We start from the raw sequence: 21,377 nt of genomic DNA on the forward strand, positions 1-21,377 counted from the left end.
GTTTTCAACATTCAGATGAAGTGCAGTAAACTTGTGCGACATGTGCTTTCGCAAGATGGCGGATGACCCTGAGCTTGATTGCAGATTAAACACACACATATACATAGCAGGCTGTAGGAATTCTATACATCTTTTGACTATTCTGACTCAGATAGTTGTAATAATGATCTATCCCTTGCTGAGACCTCTATGCCTGGCCTGTATAAGAAGATACAATCACTGCAGACAATCCTTGTCAGATAGCTGAACTCACCAATACCTTGTTCATCCACAAAGTTGCTTTATTCTGAATATCAGGTTACAGCAGATAATGAATACAGCAGATGAATGAATGGTTAAAGTATTTTGCGGTCAAAAGATGATACTGATCGTAGCTTGCAATGTATTAACATGAGTGCTTGTTACATGAGGCTGTTAGCTGCAGCCATGACACAGGAAAACATCATAAAACTACAAGGGCGGAGCAATACACAAAAAGGAAATGCATAATAAGGTCAGGGGTAAGATACTGGAAAACAGGAGCATTACCAAAAAGTGTCAGTAGATGGCAGTACAGAACAAACACAGGGAAACCTTGAAAACAATGGCATAAAAATATGATTTCTTAACTATAACAACATGAACATAACAGAGGCTATGTGATATTCTATGCCTCATTGAGGCAGCACATATATATATATATATATATATATATATATATAAAGCTCTGGTAGGGCGTCTTTGCCTCCTCCTGGTAGCCAGGTGATGTAATTCTCCCTGAGGGGAAAAATGGGCCTTAAATCGGTCTCAGGACCCCTCTCAACAATGAATCTGGAGCACCTCATTTCTTCACATTCTTCCTAGGAGGCAAAAATAATACTGACATACTAGAGAGGTGGGAGGGATTAAGTATTCTTGGGGTTTTAGGAATCTTTGCCTCCTCCTAGTGGTCAGGAGGTGAATTCTCAGGAGTAATGGATTGTACCCTCTCAACTCCTTTATGAAAAAAATCCAATTTAATTTACCTCCTTTTTTTGCTACCCTTTATTGGAACATACTGAGGTAAGCTCAGGAGTGTGCATGTCTTGAGGCCGATACACAGCAGCCATCTAGTGCTCGTCATGTGCATACTCCTCAGCTTCTCTAGATATGCTCTGAATGAAAGAAGCTAAGTTTTAGCAAATAATACTAAAAAAAGTAAATGTGACAATAGAAGTACATTTTGAAAGTTTTTGTTAAATTGTACTCTCTCATCATAAATCATGAGGTAAAGCGCAACCTGCTGGTGTCTCAAATTAAAGTCTGCTAGGCAGTCTTTATGTTTAAGGGACATTCTCCTATTTATGAAAAGATGTTTATACGATTGTGTGCCTTATTTTGTATTCATTTAGTTTCTACCTTGACTCAAGCAGCTTGGTTTTGGATAATGAGGCTCTAGCATTACATTATGAATCAGATCAGTGAGTGGACGTTATTGACTGGATAGTATTACTGCCAAAGAATGTGAAGAGACTGGCTGTCCTGGCAACAACCTGCCTGGCTCTCAAGATTGTGGGGGCTGAAGTGTGAATAAGGAAAGAGGAAATGGGCTTATATGCACATATATAAAAACATGGAGCTGACTATCACATATTTCATCTAATGACTAGTGTAGTTCACAAGTAATTTTTTGGTTTCTAAATTTTAAATATTTAAGCATTTTTCAGGTATAAAAATACATTTTTATGTCGTATAAATTAATTTCTCATAAACACTTGATCCTTTAATCAATGCAGCCCATCTAAGTGCTTCATCCTAGGAGTTCCAGGATTTTGGTGGGGGGCTTCAGACTTAGCAAAAGCAAATGTTTGCTACATATAGTGCTCTTATTTCTAAATTAAACGCTCTACTTTTACACGTACATTGTTCTTTTTTATGGAGCTGAGTTCAGTGGCAGTTCTAGGGGTTGTAATATTAGACGAGTAAGCCCCTTATCTATACCTTGCATCCTTTATTTGTGGTGACAACTTTTTGGACCAGTAACCTTAAATGTTATGTACTAGAACCACCCCTTCTGTTGTGTGAAATATTACTGCCAGAGAGCAATGTAATAAAAATGTATATAAAAGCGCATAGTAACTTTACTGAATAGATCTTTTTCACTGTAAACATCTCATGTATACTCATTGCAATAATACATCCTCTAAACTAATTAAGTATTCACTGTGTTTGTATGTGCGTGTAACCATAAAAGTCTAATTTGCATAAGATAAAAGTGGCTTTTTACCAGTTTTCAAAATAAAACCAAAAAGCAATACTGCCTGTACTACATTTGTTTTCTTTTAATGTGTTCCAAATGACTTGTTATACCTACTGCAGGTATTAAATGTATTTGAAATTATTCCATAGTATTTTTATTATTATTTGGAATAGCTGATTTTGCTCATTAAAACCATCACCTGTTGTTATCAAGGACAAACCCATAAAATGGACTGAGTCTACAAGTAAAGCAGACCTTCTAATGTTATATATGTCTATACAGATAGGTAAAGAAATGCTAATTATGGATGGGCCAGCTATTTCAGATACAAAATCTCTCTCTCACCTGCCACCCACTAGGACATTAATTAGTGTTATCGTATCCTGTTTACATTTTTTTTTTACAGATAATGTTTATTATTAATATTTTCAATGTAAGTGGTGGTTTCTACAGGCAAACAACGCTATTTAAAAACATAAATTATGCTTACCTGATAATTTTATTTCCATCGAGGGGAGGAGAGTCCACGGCTTCATTTAGAACCTGGCCACTAGGAGGAGGCAAAGACACCCCAGCCGAAGGCTTAAATACCATACCTCCCCCACTTCCCTCATCCCCCAGTCATTCTGCTGAGGGAACAAGGAACAGTAGGAGAAATATCAGGGTATAAATGGTGCCAGAAGAACAAAAACTTAATGTAGGTCCACCCACAGGAGCAACGGGCGGGAGCCGTAGACTCTCCTCCCTTCGATGGAAATAAAATTATCAGGTAAGCATAATTTATGTTTTCCATCTAAAGGGGAGGAGAGTCCACGGCTTCATTCATTACTTGTGGGAACAAATACCCAAGCTCTAGAGGACACTGAATAAAAAACGGGAGGGCAAAAAATGCGGACCCTAATCTGAGGGCACCACAGCCTGTAAAACCTTTCTCCCAAAAACTGATTCCGCTGTAGCAAAAACGTCAAATTTGTAAAACTTTGTAAAGGTATGTAAGGAGGACCAGGTAGCCACCTTACAAATCTGCTCCATAGAGGCCTCATTCTTGAAGGCCCAAGAAGAAGCCACAGCTCTAGTCGAATGAGCCGTGATCCTCTGAGGAGGCTTATGTCCCGCTGTCTCATAAGCTAAGCGAATCATGCTCCTTAACCAAAAGGACAAAAAAGTAGAAGAGGCTTTCTGCCCCTTGCGCTTCCCTGCATACACCACAAAAAGAGATGTAGATTGTCTGAAATCCTTTGTAGCCTGAAGATAAAACTTCAATGCTCGAACCACGTCCAAATTATGTAACCTCTCCTTAGGAGAAGAGGGGTTAGGACACAAAGAAGGAACTACTATTTCCTAATTGATGTTACAGTTAGACACAACTTTGGGAGGAAATCCCAAACCAGTGTGCAGAACAGCCTTATCAGCGTGAAAGACCAAATAAGGAGGCTCATATTGCAAGGCAGCCAACTCAGAGCCTCTACAAGCCAATGCAACAGCCAACAGAAAGAGAACCTTCCAGGAAAGAATCTTAATGTCAATAGAGTGCATAGGTTCAAACGGAACCCTCTGCAATACCCTCAGAACCAAGTTCAAGCTCCAAGGAGGAGCGGACTGTCAGGCCTGATTCTAGACAGAGCCTGAACAAAGAACTGACTATCAGGAAGCTCAGCGTGCCTTTTATGCAACAAAACAGATAATGCCAAAATCTGTCTCTTCAAGGAACTGGTGGCAAGTCCCTTTTCCAAACCATCCTGGAGAAAAGACAGAATCCTGGATACCTTAGCCTTGTGCCAAGGATATCCATGCTTCTCACACCAGGACAAGTAAGTCCTCCACACCTTATGATAGATGCGACGAGTGACCGGCTTCCTAGCCGTGTATCAATCACTCTCTCAGAAAAAACTCTCTTGGCCAAGACTAAGTGTTCAATCTCCACAGTCAGCCACAGAAAATCTAGATTTTGATGTAGAAAGGGACCCTGTACCAACAGATCCCTGCAACAGGGTAACCTCCATGGAGGAGAAGATAACATCCCCACCAGATCTGCAAACCACGACCTCCGCAGCCACAACGGAGCAATCAGAATAGTCAAAGCTTGCTCCTGCTTGATGCGGGCCACTACACGAGGTAGAAGTGGCAATGGTGGAAAAATGTAAACTAGGTTGAACCCCCAAGGCACCGCTAAAGCATCTATCAGCTCTGCCTGGGGATCCCTGGACTGCAACCCGTATCTGAGTAGATTGCAATTGAGTCTGGACGCCATGAGGTCTATCTCTGGCATCCCCCATCTGTGATAAATCCCCGCAAACACCTCGGGATGGAGAGACCATTCCCCCCGGATGGAAGGATTGCCTGCTGAGGAAATCTGCTTCCCAGTTGTCCACACTCGGAATGTGGATTGCTGAGAGTGAGCAGTTGTGGGACTCTGCCAATTCCAATATCCGAGAAACCTCCCTCATTGCCAGAGAGCTTCTCATCCCCCCTGGTGGTTGATGTAAGCCACCAAGGTAATGTTGTCTGTCTGGAATCTGATGAAGCTGAACGACCCCAGTAGAGTCCATGCCTTCAGAACATTGTAGATCACGCAAAGTTCCAGAATAGTTAAAGGATGGTCTCAGGAAGGATGTCCCTTGGGACAATTGTTCTGGACAGATCCACCAAGAGAGGGATTCCCTCGTCCGATCGTCCAAAGAAATCTGTTGGGATAAGTCTGTATGATTGCCGTTCCACTGTCTCAACATGCATAACTGAAGAAGTCTGAGGTGGAACCTGTCGAATAGAATGACATTGATGCTGGATACCATGAGCCCGATCACCTCCATACTCTGAGCCACCAAGAGACTGGAGGAGGACTGAAGGGCAAGACAACTGGACGCACTCTTCCTGCGTCGCTGATCTGTGAGAAATATCCTCATGGATATAGAATCTATTATCATTCCCAGGAACTCCATCCTGTTGGTGGGAATCAGGGAGCTCTTTCCTGAGTTTATCTTCCAACTTTGGGATTGGAGTAAAAGAAGAAGAGCCCTCGAGTGATCCTCTGCGAGACTGAACAACGGCGCCTGGACTAGGAAGTCGTCCAGATAAGGCGCCACAGCAATGCCTCTGGATCTGGCCACATCAAGTAGCGCCCCAAGAACCTTTGTGAAGACTCTCAGGCCATCGCCAGACCAAAGGGAAGGACCACAAACTGGAAATGTTGGTCCAGGAATGCAAATCTCAGGAACCTGAAGTGGTCCCTGTTGATTGGCACATGAAGGTAGGCATCCTTCAAGTCTATTGTCGTCATGAACTGACCCTCTTGAACTAGGGGCAGAATAGATCTGATCGTTTCCATTTTTAACGATGGAACAGCCAGAAATTTGTTTAAACATTTTAGGTCCAGAATTGGGTGGAACGTGCCCTCCTTCTTTGGGACCATGAAAAGGTTTGAATAGTACCCTAGACCCCTTTCTGCTGGGGGTACCGGTACAATTACTCAGAGGGAAGAGAGATCCCTCACACACTCTAGAAAGGCATCTCTCTTTTCTGGTCTGGAAGATAGGTTTGACAGGAGGAATTTGCCCCTGGGCAGATGAGATCTGAACCCTATCCTGTATCCTTGGGCGACAACCTCCAGAACACAAGGGTCCTGAACATCCTGCAACCAGGCTTCTGAGAAGAGAGATAATCTGCCCCTTACTTGGCCGGGGACCGGTCGGGGGCCACCCCTTCATGCCGACTTTGTTTCGGCTGGCTTCTTGCTCTGCTTGGACTTATTCCAAGACTGAGCTGGTTAATTCTCTCCTGTATCTTGTTGAGGGGAGTCTCCCTCTCGATCATGTCAGACAGAGCTTCGCACCAATATGTCTCAGCTCCGGTATCCGCTGTATATTGCCGGCTGAAAAACAAACTCTGTGTGTTGAAACATTTTTCTTAACATGTTCTCTAACTTTTTATCCATGGGCTCTTTAAACGACGAACTATCCTCAAGAGGAATCGCCGTCCACTTCGCGAGCATAGAGATAACACCATCCACCTTAGGGACAGTCCCCCATTGCTTGAGCTGAGAGTTCAGGATGGGGAACAGCTGCTTAAAAGAAGAAGTAGTGCAAAAGGAAGAACCTAATCGGTCCCATTCATTCTTAATAATTTTAGCCATCTTAACAGGAACCGGGAAGGTCTGAGGCACCACCCTATGCTCATTTACTTTATTAAACTTAGGAATCGAAGGTTCCTCTGGTACTTTCGGCTCTGGAACCTCTAGGGTAGCAAGCACATGCTTCAGCCACAAGCGCAAATTTTCCATCCTAAACCTAAAGTCAGGCTCCTCTGCGGTCAGAGCTTTAAATGACATGGACTCCGACCCAGAAGGAACATCCACCGAAGAGTCGGAGTCGTCCTCATCAGCGGATAATCTTTCCGAAATATCCATTGGAGTAGATGACCCCTGGGCCGGATTGCCATATTTTACCTTACGCTTGTACTTAGCAGAACGTGGTAAAGTACTAATCACCTTAGACACTGCCGTTTGCAGTTGATCCGCCAAATTTGGCAGCCAACTGATCTCTCCTGTAGGAGAAATAGTCGAGCCCTGGGGCGCTGCATGTGTAATTGGAGATGAATGTAGGGAACACACCTCACTGTACGGAGAACCCTCAGAGGTGGATGGCTCAGTAGCATTAGACATTCTATTCTTTCTAGATGTCGTAACTTTATCAAGGCATGTGGTACATAGTTGAGCAGGCGGATTTACCAGAACCTCCTCACAATAAACACAAGTACTAGACTTTGTTAAAGAGGGAGTACCCTCTAACGCGTCAGAGTCCTCCATATCTTGCGCCTTTATTACGGACAAGATATACTATATATAAAATGACACCTTTATAACCAATGGCTGGGGCACTCACCACCTCCTATGACCCGGACCACAGAAACCGTTACGCCTCCTGCAATCGCCGGGCAAGCAGAGGAAGTCGATTAGGCCACACCCAGTCAGAACGAATGCCTCGCAGGACCGTCCCTGCACTAGGAAGAAAATGCGCCAAATCTGCTGGGCAAATACTCCCGGAATTGAAACTAAAGTCCACCTATTGCCAGAGCCTCATCTCACACATATCGCAGCAATGACACAATAAACAATATTATGTATAAACCTCCCTGTTCAATAATCCCCCTACCAGGGATATTAACCCTCGATTCTATAAAGATAAAAGGTATCACACTGTGACCCTGTCTTCTGCGTTATCATTATGTATATAAAAAATGAAGCGATCTTACCAGAATCTATGCCGTGGAACAGGAACATGGCCTCTCAAGTGTGACAGTGTAGTAGCATCGCTCCTGACATGGACTTGAGTGTAGAAAGCAGGCAGTGAAACTCGTCTACGCTGATTGCTTATGGAGCTGTTAAAATGAGTCGGGATGGTTTCGCAGAAAGACTCTCCCTGCATCTCCGGACTCTAACTTTCACCCAAGCTCTCACTGAGAGGCTGACAGGACTACTTAAAACTCCAGTCCCATTCCGAAGAGTACTACCCTCCATAAGAGACTACTCCGAATCTTCCAACACTTCTCTGCCAACCTCCTGTGACGAAAGGCAAAGAATGATTGGGGGATGAGGGAAGTGGGGGAGGTATTTAAGCCTTTGGCTGTGGTGTCTTTGCCTCCTCCTGGTGGCCAGGTTCTTAATTCCCACAAGTAATGAATGAAGCCGTGGACTCTCCTCCCCTTTAGATGGAAATAAGAAGTCACAATTTTCTTGTAGGCTGTGATATGTTTCCTACATGGTTTTAGTGCAAAAAGTTAAACTTTCTATGGACTCTTATTTTTTAGAACTTTCCATAAGAGAACCACTGTGACAGAAACAATGACAACAACAAGGGCTGATGTTAAATTATCCCATGAAGTATTGCATTCTTCTTCTTTTTTGCCCCTTTCTTGGTCGTTATATGTAGTATTACGGTTGTGCAGAGCTTTATCATTACCCTCAGTAAGATTAACCATGGGCTTCTCTTGCACATGGATCGTAAATCTTCTAATATCACTGTCATGTAAGCTGACTTCTTCAGGTTCTAATGGTTCATCCAATTGGGCACCGTGTCGGAAAGGTTCTTGCGCCCACCCACCATCATTCATTCTTGCTTCACTAGTATTTGATTTTCTGGAAGGCGGTGAAGTTTCAAAATTGTAATCATTTTCTTCTGGATGTGTTTTGCCATTGGAATATGCCAACGAACTACTAGTAGATCCTTCAGCAACAGTTGAGAGTTTTTGTACTGGAAATTTATTTTTTCTTTCTTCATTTGTTCTTCTGTCTGGATTGGAAGCAAGATTGGGCTGATTATGCTGATTATTACTGTTTAAACCGCTTATCCTTAGGGAATCAAAAGATTCACTAATTTCAAGACGGCGATCAAAAGATAAAGGCTGCATTGACATAAGTACATCTGGCTTGCTGAAATTGATTTCATCTTCGTCATGACAGTTCTCTGGTCTTGGTGGATTTACAGTATTAGACATTTCGACCTGCAAAAAAACAAGAAAAAGTATATAATATATAAGAATATCATTACATTGAACAAATCTACACTTTTGGAGGAATTACAGCTTCAGAATTTGCATTTACACCCCTTCTAGTATCTTGTCTTCTCAAAAAACTAAGGGCCAGATTACAAGTGGAGCGCTAAATATCGCTTTCGCTAATGTGCGCTAGTATTACAAGTTGAGCACAATGTGAACTCAAGCTCACAAGAGCGTGCTTCCATAGGCTTTCGTGATTCAGATAGAGCATGTAATTTTAAGCACCTTTCTAATTTACTCCTATTATCATTTTTTATTCGTTATCTTGCTATCTTTATTTGAAAAAGAAGGCATCTAAACTTTTTTTTTGGTTCAGATCTCTAGACAGCACTTTTTTATTGGTGGATGAATTTATCCACCAATTAGCAAGAACAACCCAGGTTATTCATCAAAAATTGGCCGTCATCTAAACTTACATTCTTGCATTTCAAATAAAGATACCAAGGGAATGAAGAAAATTTGATAATAGGAGTAAATTAGAAAGTTGCATAAAAATTCATGCTCTATCTGAATAATAAAAAGTAAAAAGATATACAGAGGGCGACTCCTAGTGTGGAATTAGTAAGCAGAGTGTGAACCCACCAGCTTTACCCTTCAGAGATATACTCACAAAGTATAGAGCACACTGTAGTGCTAATGAAGCAAGCTGGGTATATTAAAAGTGGCCCAGCACACATACCACTCCGGTGAAAGATGGTCCAATGTATTCAAAATGTTCAGATAAACAATCCAGGAGACTCCAGATATATATAAAAAAACACTTTATATAAAGATATAACAGTGTACAATAAAAATCAGTAGAATTCGCTACGCGTTTCTCAGAGCTACCACTCTGTTTCCTCAGGCAAGTTATACTGATCTAAAACTGAAGTCTCCTATTTATACATCCTCAAATAAATTAAAACATTGGTCACACCCAATTTACCAATTATTTCCTGAGGATTTCTTTCCTCCCCTTTGTTCATAATAGAAAGTTGGAGGAAAGAAATCCTCAGGAAATAAAGAAATTATTAACCATATAAAATATAAATAAATAGTGCATTCACTTTCATAAAGAGAGATTGCTGAAAATTTAATGAACCAACTATATGAGTGCTGTATTTGTTTTTTTGCTGAAACACTATTGTGCATACTGTATATGTTTTCTTCCGAAATGTTTATGAGATATATTGTAATATCTGCCACATACTTGTTTTGATACTAACTGTATATGTTAAAGTAGATCTATGCATACAATGGGTTATACATTCACATACTGGTATCAAGAAAAGTCAGTTTGTATTGTGAGGGTCACCATAGCAACATTTGCATAAGTAATTGGTAAATTGGGTGTGACCAATGTTTTAATTTATTTGAGGATGTATAAATAGGAGACTTCAGTTTTAGATCAGTATAACTTGCCTGAGGAAACAGAGTGGTAGCTCTGAGAAACGCGTAGCGAATTCTACTGATTTTTATTGTACACTGTTATATCTTTATATAAAGTGTTTTTTTATATATATCTGGAGTCTCCTGGATTTTTTATCTGAACATTTTGAATACATTGGACCATCTTTCACCGGAGTGGTATGTGCGCTGGGCCACTTTTAATATACCCAGCTTGCTTCATTAGCACTACAGTGTGCTCTATACTTTGTGAGTATATCTCTGAAGGGTAAAGCTGGTGGGTTCACACTCTGCTTACTAATTCCACACTAGGAGTCGCCCTCTGTATATCTTTTTACTTTTCAGATGATTTTGGAAATCTACTAAGAGGAGCTGCCCTAGCATTCTAATGCACAGTCAACTGGGACACTGATAAGTTTCCAGACTGCTCATCTAGGCATTATCTTTGCCTTCACTACATGTGAGTACAAAATCTATATCTCATTCTATTTATCCTTATATATACTGGCTACACTAGGAGGCGCCCTTTCTTTTTTGTTTCATTTGTCTATCTGAATAATGAAAGAAAAAGGAAATTTATGCTTACTTGATAAATTGATTTCTTTTACGATATACCGAGTCCACGGGTTTCATCCTTTACTTGTGGGATATAATCCTCCTGCTAACAGGAAGTGGCAAAGAGCACCACAGCAGAGCTGCTATATAGCTCCTCCCTTAACTCCTCCCCCCAGTCATTCGACCAAAGGTATAGGAAGAGAAAGGGAAAGAATTAACAAGGTGCAGAGGTGACTGAAGTTTATATAAAAAATAAATCCTGTCTGGGGCGGAGCCGGCAGCTGACATGAGAGCAGCTTAACTCCGGAGCTCCGCCGCAAGTAGCCCTTTAATCCCACACATATCCTGGCCATCCACCTCTAAATCGCCTTGCTGAGCACAGGCTCCTATCCATCTAAGCCCCAGGGAGGGCAGAGGGGTAAATTTGCTACGTTCCGGATCGCGCAGGCCTCAGCACCTAAATGGCCGTCATAGGCCCCATCAAGCACCGGACTCGCCGCCCATCTTTCTCGGGGCCTTACCGCCTGCCCCAGAGCTCTTACAGAGGCACCAACACGGCGGATCCCCTCCCTACACCCTAACCCACTCTCCGGCACGATTTCAAATTAGGCCGCACAGAGGACTGGACCGCGGCCGCAACTTTAGGCCGGGAATTGGGCCTAACACGGCACTCGCCACGGAACCGGGTAAGCCAGCACCCTCACAGCCTCTGCTCACACCACAGCAGATTCGCTGTACAGGCCTCTCCATCCCTCTTATCAGCCCTCACTGACTCTGCCCCACACATAATGGCAACCTGAATTGGGGCTTGGGCCTAACACTAAAAACGATCCAGCAACCAGCAAGCCTCATTACCCACCCCTAACTACTATCTAATCCTACCAAGGACTACTTCCTACAAACTTAAGATACCTACATAGAGGATCCCCCTCATCTGGGCTATAATTCCCTGAAAGCGCAAGCCTGATTCTCTCCCTCAGGGCATATAAAACAAAGGGGGGTTAAAACAACACAAAACAAAGGGGAAAAAAAAAAAGAAAGCAGGAAGAAACTAAAAGAAAAGAGGAAAGTACAACAAAATAAAGACACTATTCCTTTTCCAATCTCTAGGAATCAGCTCCTCATATCCCAACACACCCTGCTTTGTTCCACCTGCAGCCTTAGCCATCTACCTGCCAACCACCCTTCATAAGGTGATATCGCATAGTGCAGGGACACCCCACTTTTCAACACCTAACATCCTACCTGGTCCACGCACTAATCAACATGGCGTCAAAACGCAACACGAAACAGGACAAATTGATCAAGCCTGCAACAGGCAAACCCCTTACCATGTCCTCTTTTTTACAATGTCCTGACCCAATCTCTCCTACTACCCCTAGGCCCAGGGAAACCCCCCCCCCCTGCACACCCACAAGAGCTACAAACAAGCAGCACCCAGTCAGAGACCTGACAACTCTCACCTACCTTTCTGAAAAGTCTACCATCAAAGCAAGATATCGCGGACATAGTCCGATCCTGCATTAGAGAGGAACTTGCAGAGATGAAGCAGGACATTCACACGCTAAGCTTCTAGGTTGAGACCCTGGAGAGTAACCAGGACACCATCAAAGAAGATGTAAATCAACTAAGTGAGCAACTCGCTTCCCAACATCAAACTATTCTCTCACTTCAAGAAAAAATAGACGATTTAGAGAACCGAAGCATCAGGGGGGTGCTCGAATCGATTTTACCTAGAGACTTTCCAGTCTACCTCCAAGACCTGTTTCGCCATTTAAAAGACCCATCTTTTCCAGATGATATCCAATGGGTCAGGGCACACAGGACATTGAGACCAAAACCACCCGACTCAGCCCCACCAAGAGACATTGTAATACGCTTTAAAGTCTTTCAAGAAAAAGAAATGCTCTTAAACCAATCCCGCAAAAATCAACCTACCCGTTTTAGGGGCAACGTACTACAATTTTTTCAAGATCTGTCAACTCGGACCCTGCAGCGCAGGAAAGAGTTCTCACCCCTCACAACCCTACTCAGAAACAAAAGGATCCCATACAGATGGGGTTTTCCTACAAACGTCTGGACTATTAGCAACAACACTCACATAGTTTGCAAAACTCCAGAGGATATCCAATCATTCTGCTCATCACTTGGACTTGATCCTCCTACAGAAGTACCCTCTCAGGGACAGAAGACACCCCAGAATCCCAAGAGACTGAGCAACCCCGCAGAGTCTTGGCACACTGCCACTCACAAAAAAACCAAGCCATTTAACACTGCAACTAGAAGACAAACTCCCTCTAGCCCTACCTCCTCCTGCAGTAAGTCACCCTAGAGGACTACTTGTCTTCCAGCCCCTAGAGACGTTGCAAGACACTTTGAACTTTGGGTAATGTCTTCTTTTCTTAGTATGGGCAAGTAGAATTGAATGCTATACCCTCTGTACCCTCCTACCTCCCTTCCCACCTTTTCTCAGCACTCTTCCCCTACCACCCTCACCCCATTCCCCTCCCTTTCCCTTCCCTCCCACCACTTACAGGATGACAGGATGTCTGTCAAATTAAACGAAACAAAAAAAAGAACCATTAGGGCTTTTTGCGGTACCACCCCCACACCGCTCTCAGTTATGCCCTATAATAGGATGAGAACTTTTTCATTTTTTTGTTGTTGTTTTTTGAAGCTCAGTTCATGTTTGTTACAGCCATCAATGTTATAATGTTAATTATGTTTCATTGTTCATATTGTTATACACTCTATATACTTTTTTTTTCTCCTGCAGGTATACTATTCTTAAAGCAAACTCCACCCCACCACAATAGGCCCACAACAACTATGCTGTCTTATCTAGTCAACACATTAATCACTACTAATCCATGACGTCCAAAGACACCATTGACCAGACAAGAACACTAACTCTCCTTACACAAAACGTGAAAGGACTGAACTCTCCACACAAGAGATCAAAAGCTTTACTTGATCTCTCCAAAAGACAGGCCGATATCTTGTTTCTGCAAGAGACACACTTTAGACGCAACAGGGAACCCAAGTACTTCGGTAAGATTTACACCACTCATTACCATAGCTCTGATACTTCTAAAAGAAGCGGGGTCAGCATCTTACTTCACAAATCGCTCCCCTTCACTCTGTTACACACAGCGAAAGACTCTGGCGGCAGGTTTCTTGCCTTAGTGGGTCTGCTTTTTGGCAGACCGGTCACATTAATAAATATTTATGCCCCAAATACCAATCAAACCCCCTTTTTCAAATATATACTTAACAAAATAGTCAATATCGCAAAGGGACCCACCTTTTTCGCTGGCGACTTCAATGTACCAATACAACCAATGAAAAATAGCTCCAACCCCAATCTCTAAAAAAATCACGAACACGCTTTGGGTAGGACTACGGAACCTTAACCTACACGACACCTGGCGCTTCATTCACCCAGACACTAGAGATTATACTTTCTTTTCATACCCCAACAAGACATATAGTCGTTTAGACAAAACTCAGCTCCAACATACAGGAATACTTCCGCTTAAATGCGCTCTCGGTAGCCAGTAGATACACGATCTGGGAAGCGCACAAATGCGTGATCAGGGGGGAATTAATTAAATTAAAAGCCCAATACCAGAGATCACAAAGACAATCGTACAAAGATCTCTCAGACACGTTCGCCCGCCTAGATTTAGCCCACAAATTGTCCCCACGGATCCACTAATAGCAACTAACCTACAAGAAGCCAGACAAGCCCTAGATAGTTTTCTGCAAATTGAATATCAGGCACTCAGGACAAAAACCAACAGTATGTTCTTCCATGAGAGCAATAGATCAGGCAAACTTCTAGCCAGAGCCATAAAAAAAAAAAAAAAAAGAGACTAAAAGCCTAAATAAACAACCACCCTCACCAGCACCACAGACATCTTACAATCCTTCCATGACTATTATTCAAAACTTTACAACATTAACAAAGATTCCACAATGGGCGGATCCCCCCTGAACTTACCCTCTTACCTAGCACAAGCACAGTTACCTAAAATAACACCTGAGCAAACTCGACATCTTAATAACCCCATTTCCCAGCCCGAAATGCTCGCGGCTATCAAATCACTTGACAACGGGAAAAGCCCCGGCCCAGACGGCTTTACCGGAAAATACTACCACTCTTTCTCCTCCCTACTTCTACCCCATCTCATCCAACTCTTTAATTAAGTATCAGAAATCAACCCCTTCCCTCAATCAATGCTAGAAGCACAAATAGTTGTATTCCCGAAACCAGGCAAACCCCCCACCACACCTGGCAATTTCCGCCCAATATCCCTTTTAAACATAGACATCAAGTTATACGCCAAAATACTTGCCGCCCGTATCAACAATATCCTGCCATCAATCGTACATACTAACCAAGCTGGGTTTACCCCCCTTAGAGAAACTAAGGACAACAGCACCAAAATTCTCCTTTTAATGGAACATGCTACCACTAATAACATACCCTCCGCATTCATTTCAATGGATGCGGAGAAAGCCTTCGATAGGCTAGATTGGCAATTTCTACAGGCAACACTAAAACAATTCGGTTTTGAACAACTGTTCATAGGGAAAATATTCTCCCTCTATAACCACCCCCAAGCAAAAATCAAACTAAACGATACACTCTCCCACCCATTTGACATTACAAACGGCACACGGCAGGGATGCCCTCTTTCCCCTATCCTGTTTGTCCTTGCCATAGAAGTTCTAGCCTCTTACATCAGGCACAACGAGGCCATACACGGATTCAAAATAACCCAACAAGAATACAAAGTCACTCTGTACGCTGACAATCTCTTCCTTACCATCACACAACCTAAATTGTCACTCCCCTCCCTGATGCAAACCCTTCACACCTACGGCTCCTTCTCTAATTTCAAGATCAATATTACCAAATCAGAATTACTGCCCGTTGAACTACACTCGGCTGACCTAGACGCAATACAGTCATTAGCTCACTTTCGTCTCCAACGCCAATCCATAAAATATCTAGGAGTCCACATATCCCCACATTTACAGGTTATACTCGACTTAAATTTTAAAGCCATTTTCAACACAACAAATGCTTTACTTAGATCCTGGAGCAACAAGCCAATCTCTTGGTTGGGCAGGATTAATTCGGTTAAAATGACCCTCTTTCCTAAATTACTATACGTCTTCCAAACTCTACCAATACCTACCCCAAATCCCCTAATTCATAAACTCCAAAAATCTATCATCTCCTACATATGGCAACATAAGAGACCCCGAATAGCCACCGCCACACTATACCGCCCCAAAGAGCTAGGCGGCCTCGGGATCCCAAACTTAATGCAATATAGGCTAGCCTCCTTCTACTCCCGAATCATTCACTGGAGCAGACACACAAAGAATGGGTACTCCTTGAGCACTCGCTATCCTCCACCACTCACCTAAGCAGCAAATGCTGGCTATCACCCAACAAACGAAATCTACCAATACACCTTCCAGCTATAACCAAAGAGACTTTTAAGTTATGGGATTCGCATATTAAACGCTATAACCACGTATCAACAATATGCTCTCCGCTAACCCCCCTCCGCAATAATCCCGACTTTCCTGTCAAACTATTCCCACATGCAACTCAACCCTCCATATATCCAGATCCCTTCCTTGCCACGCACTACTCATAAATGGGAAACCCAAGACACTACCCGAAATAACACTCACCCTAGAGACTGCACAAATAAACTGGTTCCAATACCGACAACTCTCAGACTTCCTTACTAAACATCCCAAGAGAGTCCAACTCACACGTCCTTTAACCAGCTTTGAAAGCAGCATCATTAATGAAACATTAAGCAAAGGCTTTCTTTCGCACACAAATTACTCATGCAAACGTACCACCTATCCCTCCCCTCTTACATACAAAAATGGGAAAGAGAAATCGGCTCCACTCAAACTCACAAAGACTGGTTGAAAATTGTTTCCTACATGACGAAATCTTCATCCTCCATTTATACAATGGAGATGAACGTCAAACTTCTATACATATGGTATTACACCCCATATCGACTACATGCCATTCTCCCCGAGCTCTCACCGAACTGTTGGAGGGGTTGTAATGCCATAGGCACCCCAAAGCACATATGGTGGACATGCCCCATCGCCCAGGCATACTGGGAAACAATTAAAATGGAATTCGAAATTCTCTTATCAACAACTCTCGAACTAAACATCTGGTTCTTCCTTTTTAACAAGTTCAATAAAATAAAATGTAAACTACGACTGACATTACTAACAATTATGACAAATTCAGCAAAACGGCTGATACCAAAAAATTGGAAAAGCCATAACCTCCCATCAATTTCAGTCTGGAAGGAAGCGACCTCTCAGTCACTCAAACTAGAAAAATACCACTATAACCGTAATAAACAGACAGACGACTATAACTCAATTTGTTTTCTATGGGAAGAATACCACCACCCACGACATAAGAAACCCAACAGTACCCCTTCTCCATATATCTCCCATTCCATTCCGCTGCCTGTATTCGTCAAAAGACTTTTAGCCCTAACCGACTCATCACCCATCCCTACGGCCTAATAACTCCTTTCTCTCTTACCTGCAGGAACTATGCATTCAGATGATACCTTATGCAGTTAAATGCTTATGTTGACACTTATTAACTAAATTTAAATTAACCAATAGTTGTGCATACCGTTGTTGACCCGTAAAGGGTATCTTACTCCTGAAGAAAAATGTTTTTCTACTTCTCTTTTTTTCCGTCAGTTACACTTCTTCTGTCGTTCCTTTGTATTTATAGAATAACAAAAAACTGATGCATATGTAACCATTTCGCATATTTTCATGTCTGTATTGGTTATAAGTTTTTCAATAAAGCATTTGAAAACAAAAACAATAAAAAAAAAAATCCTGTCTCAAAATGAAAGGGTGGGCCGTGGACTCGGTATATCGTAAAAGAAATCAATTTATCAGGTAAGCATAAATTTCCTTCTCTTTTACAAGATATACCGAGTCCACGGGTTTCATCCTTTACTTGTGGGATACCAATACCAAAGCTTTAGGACACGGATGAAAGGGAGGGACAAGACAGGAACCTAAACGGAAGGCACCACTGCTTGAAGCACCTTTCTCCCAAAATTAGCCTCAGAAGAAGCAAAAGTATCAAATTTGTAAAATTTGGAAAAAGTATGAAGGGAGGACCAAGTCGCAGCCTTACAAATCTGTTCAACAGAAGCATCGTTTTTAAAAGCCCTAGTGGAAGCCACCGCCCTAGTGGAATGAGCTGTAATCCTATCAGGGGGCTGCTATCCAGCAGTCTCATGTGCCAGGTGGATGATGCTTCTCAGCGAAAAAGAGAGCGAGGTGGCCGTAGCTTTTTGACCCCTATGTTTCCCGGAATAAACAACAAACAGGGAAGATGTTTGACGGAAATCCTTGGTCGCTTGTAAATAAAATTTTAAAGAACGAACCACGTCCAAGTTATACAACAGGCGTTACTTCTTAGAGGAAGGATTAGGACACAAGGAAGGAACCATAATTTCCTGATTAATATTCTTGTTTGAAATAACCTTAGGAAGAAATCCAGGTTTAGTCCGCAAAACCACCTTATCAGAATGGAATATAAGATAAGGGGAATCACAATGCAATGCAGAAAGCTCAGAAACTCTTCGAGCAGAAGAGATAGCTACCAAAAATAAAACTTTCCAAGATAACAGCTTAATATCTATGGAATGCATGGGTTCAAACGGAACCCCTTGAAGAACATTAAGAACTCAATTCAAACTCCATGGCGGAGCAATTGGTTTAAACACAGGCTTGATTCTGATTAAAGCCTGGCAAAATGCCTGAACATCTGGTACATCTGCCAGATGCTTGTGAAGCAAAATTGAAAAGGCAGAAATTTGTCCCTTCAAGGAACTAGCTGATAAACCCTTCTCCAATCCTTCTTGGAGAAAAGACAAAATCCTAGGAATCCTAACCTTACTCCATGAGTAACCCTTGGATTCACACCAACAAAGATATTTACGCCATATCTTATGGTAAATCTTTCTAGTGAACGGCTTGCAAGCCTGAATCAGAGTATCAATGACTGGCTCAGAGAAACCCTGCTTAGATAAGATCAAGCGTCCAATCTCCAAACAGTCAGTTGCCGAGAAGTGAGATTTGGATGTTGGAAAGGACCTTAAATGAGAAGGTCCCTTCTCAAAGGAAGTCTCCACGGTGGCAGAGACAACATGTTCACTAGCTCTGCATACCAGGTAATGCGTGGCCCCGCAGGCGCTATTAGAATTACTGAAGCCCTCTCCTGTTAGATTCTGGCAATCACACGAGGAAGGAGAAGAAACGGTGGAAACACATAAGCCAGGTTGAACGACCAAGGTACTGCTAGAGCATCTATCAGCACCGCCTGGGGGTCTCTTGACCTGGACCCGTAACGTGGAATTTTGGCATTCTGTCGAAATGCCATCAGATCCAATTCCGGTGTGCCCCATTGATGAATCAAGGTTGCAAACACCTCCGGGTGGAGTTCCCATTCCCCCGGATGAAAAGTCTGACGACTTAGAAAATCTGCTTTCCAGTTTTCTACTCCTGGGATATAGATCGCAGACAGATGGCAAGAGTGAGCCTCTGCCCATCAAATTATCTTTGAAACTTCTATCATCGCTAGAGAACTCCTTGTTCCCCCTGATGATTGATATACGCCACAGTCGTGATGTTGTCCGACTGGAATCTTATGAACTTGGCCAAAGCCAACTGAGGCTACGCCAGCAGCGCGTTGAATATTGCTCTCAGTTCCAGAATATTGATTGGTAATTGAGACTCCGCTTGAGTACACACACCCTGAACCTTCAGGGAATTCCAGACTGCACCCCAGCCCAGAAGATTGACGTCCGTCGTTACTATCACCCAAGATGGCCTGCGGAAGCATATCCCTTAGGACAGATTGTCCTGCGACAACCACCCCCGAAGAGAGTTTCTTGTCTCTTGGTCCAGATTTATCTGAGGAGATAAATTCGCATAATCCCCATTCCACTGACTGAGCATGCACAGTTGTAGTGGTCTGAGATGAAAGCGAGCAAACAGAATGATATCCATTGCCGCTATCATTAGTCCGATGACTTCTATACACTGAGCCACTGATGGCCGATGAACGGACTGCAGAGCCCTGCAATTAGTTAGAATCTTTGAGTCTATCAGAGTTCCCAGGAATGGAACTCTTGTCTGTGGAACTAGTGAACTCTTTTCTACATTCACTTTCCAACCGTAAGTTCTCATAAATGACAACACGATGTCCGTGTAAGATTTGGACAGATGAAAAGTTGACGCCTGGATCAAGATATCATCCAGATAGGGCACCACCGCTATTCCTCGTGGCCTGAGCACCGCTAGAAGGGTCCCTAGAACCTTTGTGAAGATCCTGGGAGCCGTGGCCAACCCAAAGGGAAGAGCCACAAACTGATGTTTGTCCTGGAATGCAAATCGCAGGAATTGATGATGATCCTTGTGGATAGGGATGTGAACATACGCATCCTTCAGGTCCACCGTGGTCATGTACTGACCCTCCTGGATCATAGGCAGAATTGTACGAATGGTCTCCATCTTGAACGATGGGACTCTGAAAAACTTGTTTAGACATTTGAGATCTAAAATTGGTCTGAAGGTTCCCTCTTTTTTGGGAACCACAAAAAGGTTTGAATAAAACCCCTGCCCTTGTTCCCGATCTGGAACTGGGCAAATTACACCCATGGTGTAGAGATCTTTTACACAGCATAAGAACGCCTCTCTTTTTGTCTGGTCTACAGAAAATCTGGGGGGAATCCTTGAATTCCAACTGATACCCCTAGGTCACAATTTCCAATGCCCAGGAGTCCTGTACATCCCTTGCCCAAGCCCAAGCAAAGAAAGAGAGTCTGCCCCTACTAGATCCGGTCCCGGATCGGCGGCTGCCCCATCATGCTGTCTTGGCTTTTTGGCTTGTTTACCTTTGTTCCAGCCTGGTTAGGTCTCCAGACCTTGGATTGTGCAAGGTTCCCTTCCTGTTTAGTGGAGGAAGGGGAAGCAGAGGATGTTCCTTTAAAATTTCGAAAGGAACGAAAATCATTTTGTTTACTCCTCATCTTGAGGGGCTTGTCCTGAGGTAGGGTGTGACCCTTACCTCCAGTAATGTCAGAAATTATTTCCTTCAGTTCAGGCCCGAATAGGGTCTTACCCTTGAAGGGAATAGACAAAAGCTTAGCCTTAGACGATACGTTAGCCGCCCATGACTTTAGCCATAATGCTCTACGCGCCACAATGGCAAAGCCTGCATTTTTCACTGCTAATTTTGCAAGTTGAAAAGCAGGATCCGTCATGAAAGAATTTGCTAGTTTAAGAGCCTTAATTCTGTCTAAAATGTCCTCTAAAGGTGTCTCCACCTTCAGGGACTCTTCCAGGGCATCAAACCAAAAAGCAGCTACAGTAGTTACTGGAACCATGCAAGCTATAGGCTGTAAGAGAAAACCCTGGTGAACAAAAATTTTCTTTAGAAGACCCTCCAATTTTTTTATCCATAGGGTCTTTAAACGCACAGCTGTCTTCAATGGGTATAGTTGTACATTTAGCTAAAGTAGAAACAGCTCCCTCCACCTTGGGAATCAATTGCCAAAAATCCCTCATG

At 42.9% G+C, this 21,377-nt stretch overlaps 1 protein-coding gene across 3 annotated transcripts in view; it reads right to left on the reverse strand.

Annotated features, from left to right (window-relative positions):
• Nucleotides 1-258: 258 nt before the first annotated feature.
• Nucleotides 259-21,377, reverse strand: part of MAVS (mitochondrial antiviral signaling protein) — a 243,496-nt gene continuing 222,377 nt past the window's right edge. For all 3 annotated transcript variants that reach the window (XM_053704305.1, XM_053704304.1, XM_053704303.1), the window contains one exon: nt 259-8,713. In XM_053704305.1, the coding sequence (XP_053560280.1) occupies nt 8,000-8,713 (714 nt within the window). In that variant the 3' untranslated portion in view covers nt 259-7,999. The remainder of the gene's footprint in view (nt 8,714-21,377) is intronic.

The sequence above is a fragment of the Bombina bombina genome, chromosome 2 (genome assembly GCF_027579735.1).
Source record: "Bombina bombina isolate aBomBom1 chromosome 2, aBomBom1.pri, whole genome shotgun sequence".
In the NCBI taxonomy this organism is placed as follows: domain Eukaryota; kingdom Metazoa; phylum Chordata; class Amphibia; order Anura; family Bombinatoridae; genus Bombina; species Bombina bombina.